A 13,601-nucleotide genomic window follows, 5' to 3' on the forward strand; every position below is an offset into this window, starting at 1 on the left:
TGCATCCATGCCTTTTGCAGAAATACCACACAAGGCCATTTATCTGAATACTTTGGGAGCTTATCAATACCTTTCAGATAAATGGTGGTTCAGATAATCAGGAAAATTATTGAATAAGTGCTTCATGCCAGTAGAGATATAACTGAGATTCAGATAAGAGGAGGGCTTTGTGGATTAAACAGTGTTGGATAAATAGGATTTTACTGTACTACACCAAGTGATAGTACTTGTGGGAACATCATCAAAAAAGTAAGTTGGCTACTCCCCAGAAGGTGAAAGCACAGCAAAATGTTCTTGGTCTTTGGCATCCACCAATGTTCAGAGCTGCCCACATTTTTCTAAACCTATTCAAAGCATGTATAGAAAAAACAATCTGCATTAGTAGTACATGTCATTTGGGGGGCATTTCCCTTTACAGTTTTCATAGTTACATCTTCCAGGTGCACAAAAAAAAAACGAGTGCCAAATCCCTAGGAGCCAGATTCTGCTAGATTAGCACCTTACTCCACAAATATATCCATTGAAACCAATAGGACTGCTTGAGGAGTAAGGTTTCTTACTCTAAGTTAAGAATTTGTATAAGCTTCTGGCCTTAAACATGTACACTATGCCCACTGAGTGCAATTGTGTATAAATGAGAGACAGTTCCATTCTTTTCTTAACATCAAATAAAGACATAGAAAGCCTGATCCAGAGCCCACTGAATTCAATGAAAAGACTCCCATTGGTTTCAACAAGCTTTCGATAAGGGTCATAAGCAGTTTTCGGTTTTATTAGCATATTCACTTGTTGTTATGTTTGTTGAAATAATGCTATAAAATGCTAGCATACTACAGTGCAATCAGTATAGTATTAGTTGCACTTGTGGAACTGAAACATACCCTAAAATGAAAAATATCAAAGCAAATACTGTATCTTGCATTTTCAAATTTTCCAAAATTGCTCATCTCTTTCTTTAAAAAATACATTCCTTGAAGAACGTTGAGGATTTTTACATTTTATCATTGAGGTTAAGTGGGGAGTTGAACTAAATATGAAGTTCATTAAAGTATGTCATACAATAAGCACTGATGTCATGAACAAGTGTAAGCTTTGTGCCCTACAGTAATGTACGTTATGCCACTTGCAGTAATGAATGCTACAGTTAAGGGTTGCAAACTGTCCCTAAGCTTACATAATAATTATGCTTACAAATCATTTTTAATAATTTTTCAAAATCATATTAAAAGCTCCTTGCCAGCTTTGAAGTTAAGATAAAATTGTTCCCTCCAAGTTGGCTACTTAAGGGAGCAGGATGGCCAATCAGATAGCCCGTAACAGGCAAGTGCCTCCAGTCAATGACAATGGTGAACTAAGAAGGAGCAGTAGTTGCTGCCATCTTGCATGGGGAATGAGCAAGTGTCAGTCTTGCTGGTCTTACAACATGGCTGCAGGTGGAGGGCACCAGACCACTGTATTGATATTTTAAATATTATATTTATTACATTGCACCTTCCTGCATTTGCCACTGTAGTGGAATGAAACTATGGAAAATCTCAGCATAGGAGAAATTTAATTTAACAATAGTTGCTTGGACATTTTTATTCTATATGGGATCACAGTAAATAGTAACAGGGAATCTTTATTGCATAGCTTACTTGCTTTTTTCCTAAATGCAAAATATAAACAAACCATGTTAGAAGTACAGTCATTTATGAAGGTGCCTTTCATAATGTAATCTAGTATAATATTCAGATTTACTTAGAGTCACTTTTGTAATGTACTAGCAGTATTCCAAGGGACATATGATAACATGTATTTCTATTCTGTTTTACTCAGCAAATCACATTTTAGTACTGTACAATGAGGCTCCAAATAAAAAGTTAATACTATTCATAGGTGTAAACTAAATAAAGATGTATCCAGAACTAGACTTATCAAAAATACCCTCTCATTCCTAACTTTTTAGGAATATATAAAATCATTGGGCTGAAAGAAATCCATTTTGGTCCATCCACCCCTTTGAGTTAGCAGTTGTTAGCATTTTTCTCAACAGCATTAAATACTTGCCTTGTTTTTATCTTTTTTTTTAATTATTTATACTAGCTGCTCTTGTTTATGACCTTTATAGTTCATTCAACTTATTAGGCTTCATTTAATATAATTCTCTACAAATTTGTTTCGTTCTCATTTTTCCTTGGCTAACATTTAATGCCCCTTGGCTCGTATCTACTACTAATTCAAATAACCTTATACTGTTATCTAATCTCTCTTCCATGCAGAACTTTGTGCACATCAGTGACATTCCCTCTAAATCTTTCCTTATCCAAAGATAACAGACCCAGTTTATTTAAACACTTATTAGATCTTCCATTCTCTTTATCTCTCTGCTTTGTGTTCTGCTCTACCTTTTCTATTATGAGCTTTAGATAAAAAAGGCCAGATTGTAACATCTTTCTCTTCTGGAAGAGTATCTTTCACTATGAATGATCACACTGAAGTCAAATGGGTTTGCTTGTGGTGTAAGAATATCACAATCTGCCTCAAAGTGATCAGAACTGTATATAACAGTATTCCAAGTTGGCTATGTGATTTTCTCAGTCTTCAAGTAAATCTCTACTTGGTGACCCAGATTATTATTATTTTGCTACCGGTTAGCCCTGCCTTGAAGAGTGATACTTTTGTAATCTATCCGAACCCTCCGAGCAACCTTCTACTTGGTGGATTGTGTCTTATGACCATTGAAAGTAAACTCCCATGCATCTAGCTTCTTTACATTATAAATCAAGCCATTCTGTAGTGCTCATCTCATTTTTACAACATCCCCCACTCTTGCCCATACTCTAGGTTGGTATAATCAGGAGGGGCCTGGTCCAGCTCCCACTGAAATCATTTGAAAGATTGTGCCAATGACTGTTACTATGATCTTCCCTAGCTGCCTTTTTAAGTGCAGGTGTAATATTAGCTCATCTCCAGTCCAACAGTGTCTCCCTGATCATAAGGTTTTTAAATATATTTACTTACCTCCTTTCACACATCTCTTAATTTAAGGCAGGTCCCTGCAGGCCCTGATGCTGTAGTCAGTCATCGGACACTGGGGTTTCTTATTCTCCATATTCTCTCAAGACCCTGATTTTTCCTGTAGTACCTTTTTTTCTCTTCCCCTGGTTACTACAAAACTGTGCCTGATATCTCTTCCCTATTTTCCTTTGTGAACAAGACAAGAATGTATGCCTTTTTCAAAATCACACCCATCACTTCAGTCAACAGGTTACCTCTTCCAACTTTGAGTCCTTTCGATCTCCTTCACTTTCTTAATGTGCCCAAAGATTTTCTCAGAATTTATCACAGTCACCCTGCAGTCTTCACTTTGTCTGTCTTTGTCTCTTATATTCTTACATTAATATAGTTGTGTTTTATAGTCCTTACAGCCAATTTTCCAGTAATTTTATGCAATTCCTCCTATGGTTCTAACGCACTCCTGAATAGTTCAGCCAATTGGAACATTTTTTTCCTCACAGCATATTTTTTGTTACATGGTACACGTCACTATGAGATTAAAATAATTCATCTTGGACCACTCTCTATTTCAGCTCCTTTTCCCCCTTTCCCTTCACTAATTTTCTTCCATTTCACTTTACCAGACATCTCATGCACTCATCCAGAATGATCACAGTTCAAATATCTTCCTGTTACAATCGTATCTTCCGCATTACTCAAAACCAGGCTGAGAACTCCCCCCTTTCTGGGTCCTTCTTTTAAATATTGCACGAGGAAGCAGTCCAGTAGCCAGTCATAACTATGTTGCTCAATTTATGTCTTTCAAATCAAGCAAGTGTGTAACTATGTGTGTGGCTATTCAATAAAGTAATAATTCTGAAAATCTCTCTCTCTCTTTTTTCCTTTTGGTTAGTCCTAGATGCTTTATGCCACTGAGCAACATAACATGGCTAGAGTCTAGTGAATAAACAAATCAGTTAATGTACCCATTTGATTTGTATTTTGAAAAGATATATGATCCACATTTTTGCATGTAAAGAATGCATAGCTGTTTTGGTGACTAAGACCTGTGGGGCACATGCAATTCAGAGAGTCTGCCCTTGGTAGTATTTTCATCAACTGACTCCAACACAACATGCATGAATTGCTCAGCTGGCCTGCCACAATATGCTCTCAACACAGACCTCCTCTATCTTCTTTTCTATATAATGTGGCAGCAACTTTGACTTTAGCTCCATTCACTATAACCCTGAATGCCAGTGCTTTTTTTTTTTTACAGTAACGTATCAACTCACTCATCCCCAGTACCTTAGGTTATTCTCTCTAGTGCAGTGTGATATATCAAATGCTGGTAACAACAAGGGCATTAAAACTTATATATCTTCCAATTATATTTCAAAGATTTTTTTAGAGCACAAAATATTTTAGAAAAAACATCAGCTTCCATTGGTTATTATAACGGATGTCCCCTTGTGTCCCTGTGCTGGATCTTGCTGCATCCTTAAGTGAGAAGTCACATCAAAGTGTGATCCATTACAGCCCAAGGAATAGTTTCTAATGGTTTCACTGTCATATAGATGCTCCAGAGCATATCCAGTTAACGTGTAAGCATGCTTGTCAAAGTACTGCCTATGTGAGGTGTAATAGTTTGGAGAAGCTGCTGGATGGTCCCCTGTGGCTTGATGAGGGGACATGTCTGAATGCAGGTAGTCTTTAGCTAGTATCAAACTAGATTTAGAAATGCGGTCAGAATTTGGGCTGCTTATCCTAGACAGTGTTGTGGGGCTGTTGTCATAATCATTTTCATGTGGGCTCATAAGCTTTCCATCTCGTTGCTGGATGTGTTCACAAGGAGAGGTGTTGGCAACCGTAGGAACACGGCAGACATCCCCTGTCAACTGCTGTGGCTGGTAGTTTGCAAAACAAATGGAGTGCTTTTTCCCTGCTCCGTTAATAGAGCCCAGCTGATCAGGGGTTGTTTTCTGTAGCTGAAGCCTGTTTTCTTCCTCTTTAATCATTTGCTGGGTAGCTCTTATTAGAGTTTCAATTTTGCTGGGCTCATGTGGACTACTTTGATACTGCTCAGTACGGTATCGGTCTCCTGATTCACTAGCAGAACCAGGATCTGGGGAGCTAACAACACTGTCCTCATCCCAGTGTCCTCTCCCTGCAGAACAGATAAAGAAAGGGAACAAGTCATCAGTTTTGGTTTGTATGTGGATCTCAGAAAGAAGGTAAACAATCTAAAGTCGTCTTTTTAATGTAACAATGGGTTGTGTTGGTCTTTCTGGTTATTGTTTGCTTTACAGTATCACCTGGAGACCCAAACTGAAATGAAAGCCCCATTGTGCATAAAAGACAGTCAGTCCCTGACACAAAAAGTAGACAAGAGGCAATATAAGTACTATTATCCCCCATTTTTCAGATGGGGAACAGAAGCAGAGGTTAAGTGGCTTCCCCAAGGTCACAAAAGAAGCCTAGAGAAGAGCCAGGAATTCAAAAGGGGTCCCTGAGACCCAGACAAGTGCTTTACCTTTAAGACCATTCTTCCTACCACATAAGTGTTATTGTCAAGACAGGCCAATTGAGCTAATTGACCCAAATGTTTGTGCTTGAGTTCTTAATGCAATATTTCTTCTGCAAAGGATATAAAACATCAATTGGGCACAAAACTGCAATTCAGTCTTTCTGAGTTCTAGTCCCGGGTCTAACACCACTAGCCTTGATTTAACCAATGTACATTTACCACCCTCCCCTGTAATATGCAGGTAATGCTACTTCTTCAGAGGGGTGTTCCGAGGAGAAAGTCTGCTTGATCCGATTTTGAACATAAAGGCCTGATTTTCAATGATAGTCTGTAATTAGGAGGTGTAATTAGCACCTACAACGAATTACAAATACAGCTCACAGCACTTGGCTGTCTAAGTACCTCTTTGCATCCAGAAAATCAGAAAGTGGATTGAGACTCATCTGAAAATCAGGCCCACAAAAGGCTATATAAATTTGTATTCATTATTATTATTAGACTGTGTCCTTTTGACTCCTTCTGTGCTTTAAGATGTAGGTAAAATATATTATAAATCCAGAAACTGTTTTTTTGTGTGGCCTTACATAGCACATTATACATGCTGCCTGGCAATAACAAAGAGAAATAACAAAACAGTTGCCTTTGTGTTCACAGATACAGCAAGTTAGTGCTGTACTTAGTTTTGTAATGCAAGAATACTGTTGTCTCAAACATTTAGAATAGGAAAATGTAACCGTGCTTACCTGAAGTTTCCCTTTCTTCAAGTAATAAGGCCCACAGATCTGTTACAGGGAGTGTTCAAGTTGGCTTGTAGTGGAGGGGGCGGAATCAGACCCATCCATCACTGGCAGGAGGGGACTAACCCTACCCCTGAAGAACCTAACAATTGAAATCCATCCGAAGAAGTGGGTATTCACCCACGAAAGCTCATGCTGCAAAACGTCTGTTAGTCTATAAGGTGCCACAGGACTCTTTGCTGCTTCTAACAATTGAAAGAATTTCCACAGCCAAAGAGGATAATACCCAACTACAGAGACAATATAATAATGTAACTGGTAAAACACCTGCTAATATACATGTCCATTGCAGAGCACAAGAAGGACTTCGGCAAATTACTGAATGCTATGTTTTGTCTCAGCTTATACAAACGATATTGTCTACTTGGGAGGGCAGGATTTGTGAATCTTATTACTCAAAGAAAGAAAATTTCCAGGTAAGCACCAATAAATTTTTCTATTCTTCTTTGTATTAAGGTCCACATATCTATGAGAGTGGGATGTTATCACCAGTGTGCCTCTAGTGTGGGTGATAAAGTTAATAACTGTGGCCAAATACTATATACATTCCATTTTCTGTGTATATCTGGGATACTATACTGTGGAGCACTCTCTGCTGAAGGTAACATCAGCTAGCTGTAGGCCCATCACCATAGTATCCAAGTGCCTCACAAACATTAATTTAGCCTTAATATATATTACTGAAACATCGAATTATTATTTATCTGTACTGCAGTAACACACAGAGGCCCCAATCAGGATTAGGACTCCATTGTGCTGGTACAAAGAATAAAAAGAAGATAGTCCTTTCTCAAAGTGCTTAAAATTAATATCCCCGTTTTATAGATTGGGAACTGAAATTTAGCAAAATTATTGACCACATTCTGATCCCTTTGCTCACAGTGAGCAGCCCCTTACCTCCCAAATGGGCCCATTGGCTTCACGTGGATGCTTATGGAGAAAGCCTTCAATGTGAGTGAAGGTATCAGAATTTGTCCCAAAGGGATTATTTGTATAAGTGTTCATCCTCAAGAGTAAGTGGCTCAAAATCTGGCCCTAAGTAACTTGCCCAAGGTCCCACAAGAAGTCTGAGAGTTTTTCTCTGCCTAAGACAACAGTAGCTTTGCCTTTTCAGGTTCTTACTTGTTTAGAAAAAACTTGGTGGATATATTGTCTGTTGTGGCCAATATACACCCATTGTCCATGGAGAGAACCAGTTGCCTGAGTCCATAACAAATAGTTCTGAGCTCTCATGCTGTACATCTTCTGCCAGGGCCATGTTCCCTGGATTGTCTGTGACCCCACAAAGAAGTGCCCTATACTTCCAGGCTGGCAGCATTGTCATAACTGTGTCTGATTTATGAAGCACTTTTCCCACTTTCACTGATGGGTGGGATAATATGGAATATGGAAGGGACTGAAGAACATTCTGGAGAGTTTTCCATTTGCCTGTGGTCTACTGTAGTGTATCTATGTACAACGCTATCATGTCCAAGAGGAACATGAATGACTGTACTAGAGACACTGTAGTACAACTCACTTCCTGTGTGAGTATTTACAGTTTGTCTTGCTACTCCTCCAAGAATATCACCCTATGCTTATTTGGAATCCAAATCTTACACTGAGCATCTAGTATCAATTTAGCTCTGAATGGGACACTGAGGAAGGGATAAATATGGTTCCCTTCTTGTTTGAGAGCTATTATTAGTACCACTAATGTCTCTGCACACTATCCAAAAGGTAAGGACTTGTGTTGGAAGTGATGTTATCCTTTGGCATAGCACGATAACTTTCTGTGGGATGGTAATGATGGAATATGGACTTATGTCTCCTTTCGACTACAAGTAACAGAAAATTATTGCTGATCATTGCTGGGATGAATTTCAGAGTCTTCATCTTGAATTTCCATTTTTTTTAAAATGTGTTCAAATGTTTAAAATCCAGCACTTCTCTGCTTCTGCCCAATCTCTTTTTGACTCTTTTTGAACAGGATGGAGTATAGGTCTTTGCCCTCCTCATAAGAGGATATTGATTCCACAGCCCCTTATCTATAGGGAGATGGTGTAAATAGCTTCTTCCTGTCCCATTTCTTTCCTGGATAGCTTGAGTTAGAGTAGAAAATGAATCTATATCTAGGCCTCTTATGAAATTCTAATGAGTATCCTTCTGGAGAGGTCTGGGACATGTTTATCCAATATGAACAGTGACCATTGTTCTGCACACTGGAAAGGATATGAATCATGATGTTAAGAAGGCTGGATATTGTCTGGTAAACTACAACCTCCTCCAGTCTGTTCTTTCTCTCCCTACTGTAATGTTTGTCCCTCTAGTTGTACAAGGAAAGGCTTTTTTACATTTGAAATGTGGCTTTTTCTCTCTTCTTTAGTGCCTACCAAAGGCTAGTGTTCTTTTGTCTTCTCCAAATACTCCAATCCCCTTTTCCCCCCACCCTCCGCAGTTTGTCAGTTCTCCAAAATACTTTCTGACAGAGTATTTTGAAACACAGGAGAGATGTTCTCTTGCACTTGTGCTTTCTACAAGGGAAACCAGAAGCAGAACATTGTATTGTAACATATTGCTCTTGCTGAGAAATGTAGAGCATCAAGGGATGCATCTAAAACCAATTCTGTCACCAAGAAGATTTTTCAGACAAAGGGCCCTAGACCACGAGCTTCCTTGGTCTTGAGGAGAATGAGATGCTAAAACATATCTGTCCATGAAAAGGTAGAGCAGGCAAAATATTTGGAGGCAGCTGAAGCCCTCAAAGTTGGCCAAAATGGCCTCATAATTTCTTCTAAGGCATGAATCAACTGTCCAGTCCATGGAACCCTTCGAAGAAAATCCCCCTTTGTGGCAATCGCTATGTCCTTTACAATAAAGAAAAGAGCTGAGTTCATTTGGGGGGGAAACAACACATTTTATGTAGACTTTTTAGAACCTTTTGTCTTGTTTGTTTAACCTTTCTTGGCTTTGGAGGAGACTCACATTTCTCCTTAGTGACATCCTCCAGAGCTTCATGAAGAGGGATGTATGGTTCCAATTTAGATCCAGATGAGAAATATTGTGTGGTCTTTTCTGAGGAGATGTAAGAGGTTGATTCCAGTAGTTTGGCAGTAGTGTAGTTTGGAACTGTCTGTCTGCAACTCTGGAGGCAGAATGAAACTGGTAGGTTATTCAGAACATGGGACATTCCCTTCCTGATAGTGACTGACAGGTCTGGTTCTGCCCCCAAAGCTACATGCAGGCTGACGATCCACTGTAAGAGATCTGTGGAGCTTCATACAATGAGGAATTATCTGAAGCATCTGAAATAAAAGTTAAACTAAGAAGCAAATCAAAACTAAGCTCTATTTGTGGCTTTCTTTGATTGTCTGTGGTAAAAAAGTGATAAATATATTTTTATCATATCTGAAAGAACTATACTATATCCATAAATAATATTTTACATTACTCCATTAGCATGATCACCAACAATTATAACATGAGAAATATATATATCAAAGTGTATGTCTATAGCTGTGAAATCAACTCACACGTCTCAGTTCTCATATTGGGAAGAAAAAGCTAGATGAACTCATGAATATCAATATTAGGGAGCAGAATACAAGGAAGTGCAATAGCTTATCACAAAGAGAAAGCCGCAGAACAGTACTAACCAGAGGCCTCTGTTCTTCCTTCTCTTTCTTTCAGACTGTATTTCCTTGAATCTGCTATTTCATTTTCTCTCTCGGCATATTTTTTTTCTTACTGGAATGAAACAGTACCTATTCTTTCTAAACTTATAATGCCACATGCTAAAAGTCAATGGAGCTATGCCAATTTACCATAGCTGAGGATTTGGCCCTATATAAAGTGCTCTCGTGGGTTCTTTAGGTAATATCTAGTGCTGCAATCCAGTTCTTTTTTCAATATGCACAACTACTGCTACATTGGACTGCCACAGATAGTCTATAATTATCTCTATGCTTCTCATGGGGTTTTTTTGTTTGTTTGTTTTGCTAATTTGTATATGAAACATCTGCAGCACAAGCTAGGTTGTGATGGATAACGCTCAAAAAGTTTGGAAGTACAATTTGGTTTGGATAAGCACCTGGTATTCTGAGTGTTTATGTGAATTTTATCCAAACCTCTTGACTCTATCAAATCAAGATCAGGGCTTCTTTTGAAGTTTCCAATACTCCTTGCCTTTAGAATGGCTGGAATTACTTGGAGAACAGTCTTTCTTGGTGGTTGTTGTTTTTGTTTTTTTGTTTTTTCCAGCATATTTACTTCTAGTCCAAGACAGGACCAGTGGAAGGGATCAAAAGTTTAAAAAGTAAAAAAAGGGGCGGGGGAGAATCTCCAATTTTTTTCCAAACTACAGAACATATTAAATTTAGGTTTGGTTCTGGATAAAAGTTTGGATTAGTTCTTATTCTATCCAAACTTGCACAGCCTTCACTCAAGGTAATAAAATATGTATGCTAAGTGCACCTCTTCACATGTTTGCTAAGATTTCACTTATTATGTGTTCCTAACTAAATTTCACAGTTAAAAAATATGGAACAAATAGAATATTTTATTATTTAGGCTAGATCATCAAAACCCAGACTTGCACCTTCACAACTCCCAGTTCATACACAAGTTGGGCACGTTTAAGTCAGTCCTTTGAAAATCTGCCTCTATACTGCTATAGCACCATTTCAGCAATTATCTCTTACCATGTATTCTATGAACTGAAGTGATGTGGGGCATGCTGTTTTCATATGCTTCTCTGCTTTCAGGGGAAGCTTTTGTCAGGGGCAATGCTGAACGAGAACCCCACCAAGTATCCCTTCCAGGCTGCGGTGTGCCCAGGAAATATCTACCAGCCTCACACCTGCCTCCTTCACAGGCCTGAGTATGGAAATGTCTATCATCAGTCAACCTGGAATGGTCAAGTGCAAAACCATAGCAGAGAGAGCTGCGGTCTGAGTACTGTCTATAGGCACAGGAGACATCATGGTGTTGAGAGCTTGGTCTTTCAGCAGGTTCCAGTAATTGTGGAGAGGCAGTATCAGTTAGTGGACTTCCACCCCATTGGCTCTCATGGTCAGATTCAGATCTTTCTGTGTGAAATCCAGAATACTGTAACACAAAAGGAAAGGCAGAGGCATAACTAAACCTGAACAAGACAACATAAGCAACTAGACTGGGGGAAAAGTTGCTCTTCTGATGGGGACTCATTTCACAGTCTTTCCCTGTGATGAGCCCATAGCCGACAAGGCCGACATCAGAAAAGTCTGAAAACATCCCCCTCCCCCATTTTAAAAGCCCTCTTTGACACGTGAAGTCTAGCTCACCAAATTCAGCACTGATGTTCAATAATTCTGCTCCCTTCTTCCATTCAAAAGCAGTTTTAAAATGGATTGAAATAACCTCTCGCCCTGAACACACGCTCATCTCCAAACCAAAATTGAACCTGTTTTGAAATTCCTATTTCATGATCTCTGTCCCTTCCACATATCTCGCTTTCTTACCTGTGGTGGCAGGTCTTCTCAGAGTTTCCTTTCTCACCTACTGCTGATGGAAAGGAAGGTTTCAGCACACTCAGGGATTTCAAAATACTGTGGAGAAAAGCTCCAGAGTGAGCCTCAATTTTAAAGCAGCAGATCAACAGGACCCCAAAGGGTTACACTGCCCTCCTGCATGAGAGCAAGGAAACAAACTACTGGAGACTATTTACCAGAAGAGGAGACCATTTACCAGAGCAGGGGAAGAAGGTTATCTGGTCACCCCCACTTCAGAATAATACTGGATGGTGGGGGGGAAGAACACAAAGGGCAGACAGAATCAGGACCTATCAAGGGGGAGGAAGAGATAGGGGGCCAATTGGAGCAAGGAGGGTTGTGCTTAGAGCTAGTTAAAGGTAAAGCTAAATTTTGGATAAGCATATGAATTTCTGGATGCTTTTCTGAATAAGTAATGCTTATTACAGCTTGTGTATCTTTCTATTAATTTTTGCCATCAAAACATGAGGATCATTTTCTTACATCAGCTATAGCCAAGATCATGGAATGGGATAGGACCAAAACATGCAACTCTGATCTCTCTAGTACTGCATATCAATGCCACAAATCAATCTGCTTAAAAGAACCTGTAATTCTCAACTCCTCTCACTCCCCCTGTAAATACCCAGTACAAATCAAATTTATTTTGGTACAAATCAAATTTCTTTCCTAAAAACACAAGCTACCTTCTCTTTCATTAAACTGAGTTGCTATGAAACTCCTCATTATCAAACAGAATCAAGGTCAATGCACTTACCAATCAAAACTACTGACCATATGTTTGACTTCAGGAAAGTTAAACCATCTGTGCAACTCCAGCAGTGGAACTATTTGGTCAGAGAGGGGGGCAGGGACGTGTGTGTGTTTTTAATTGCTTATTTCTGCAGCATTTTGAGTTATGAACTCTGTTTGCTGACAAAAAAGCTACCATGAGTCTAACTGAGAAATGCTAGCAGCTTTGCATAGCCTAGTCATGTTTTGTTATTTGTTCACAAAAGAAAATTCAATGCAAAAGACCTACATACAGACTTACGGGGAGAAGAAATGCAGGGTAGAGCAAATGACTAACAGTCCAATACAACCCTATTTATCTCACAGTCTTAGGGGACATCAGACCCTTTCAGATATATAGGGTTTTAGATGAAGGGGAGGGAACAAGAGGCAACAAATTAGTCCCTTTAAAACCAGCCTGGAAAACCATCCAACATTCTGAGCCAGAGATATAGGATTCTCGGCCTTTGATGGCTAAGATCAGCTCTTAGTTGGGATATAATATCATGATATTATACCTTACCCTACCTTAGCTCACATAAATGGACTTCAGTTAGCTGTGAATTTTTGTTAATTGGTATTGTGTGCCAAACTAGTAAATAAACTCTTCTCTGCTCTTCCTAGCATGGACATCCTCAAACTTTTCTGTGACAAGGACATACAGTTTGTTTTGAAAATTTTTCATAAAAAAATAAATTGACAAAAATACAGCTTTCCAACTAAAACAAAAGTTTTCACACAAAAATTTATTTTGGTCAATTTTTTTAAATTTTTTTCCACACAAAAATGGAAACCAAAAAAATTGAAAATGCTTTGCTAAAAGTTTTCACTAAAAATAAAAAATGCTTTTCGGTTCAGTTTTTGGATTGCGGTTTTCAAAAACTGATTTTTTTTTTACCAAAAATAGAATGGTTTCAGTGTTTTATTCTTAAAAAAAAGATACTTTTTAAAAAAAAACATGATTTCACATGAAAAATAATTGGCATTAAACTGGTTGGGAATTTTTTTGTCAAAATGAAT

At 38.6% G+C, this 13,601-nt stretch overlaps 1 protein-coding gene across 1 annotated transcript in view; it reads right to left on the reverse strand.

The window, feature by feature from the left end:
- Window positions 1–4,304: 4,304 nt before the first annotated feature.
- The window catches only part of SIM1 (SIM bHLH transcription factor 1), a 57,583-nt gene continuing 48,286 nt past the window's right edge, over window positions 4,305–13,601 (reverse strand). Inside the window, exons 11-12 of the mRNA XM_045008492.1 lie at window positions 10,983–11,388; window positions 4,305–5,146 (exon numbers count right to left, since the gene is read on the reverse strand). Coding sequence (XP_044864427.1) covers window positions 4,416–5,146; window positions 10,983–11,388 — 1,137 coding nt within the window. The 3' untranslated portion in view covers window positions 4,305–4,415. The remainder of the gene's footprint in view (window positions 5,147–10,982; window positions 11,389–13,601) is intronic.

The sequence above is a fragment of the Mauremys mutica genome, chromosome 3 (genome assembly GCF_020497125.1).
Source record: "Mauremys mutica isolate MM-2020 ecotype Southern chromosome 3, ASM2049712v1, whole genome shotgun sequence".
NCBI classification, from domain to species: domain Eukaryota; kingdom Metazoa; phylum Chordata; order Testudines; family Geoemydidae; genus Mauremys; species Mauremys mutica.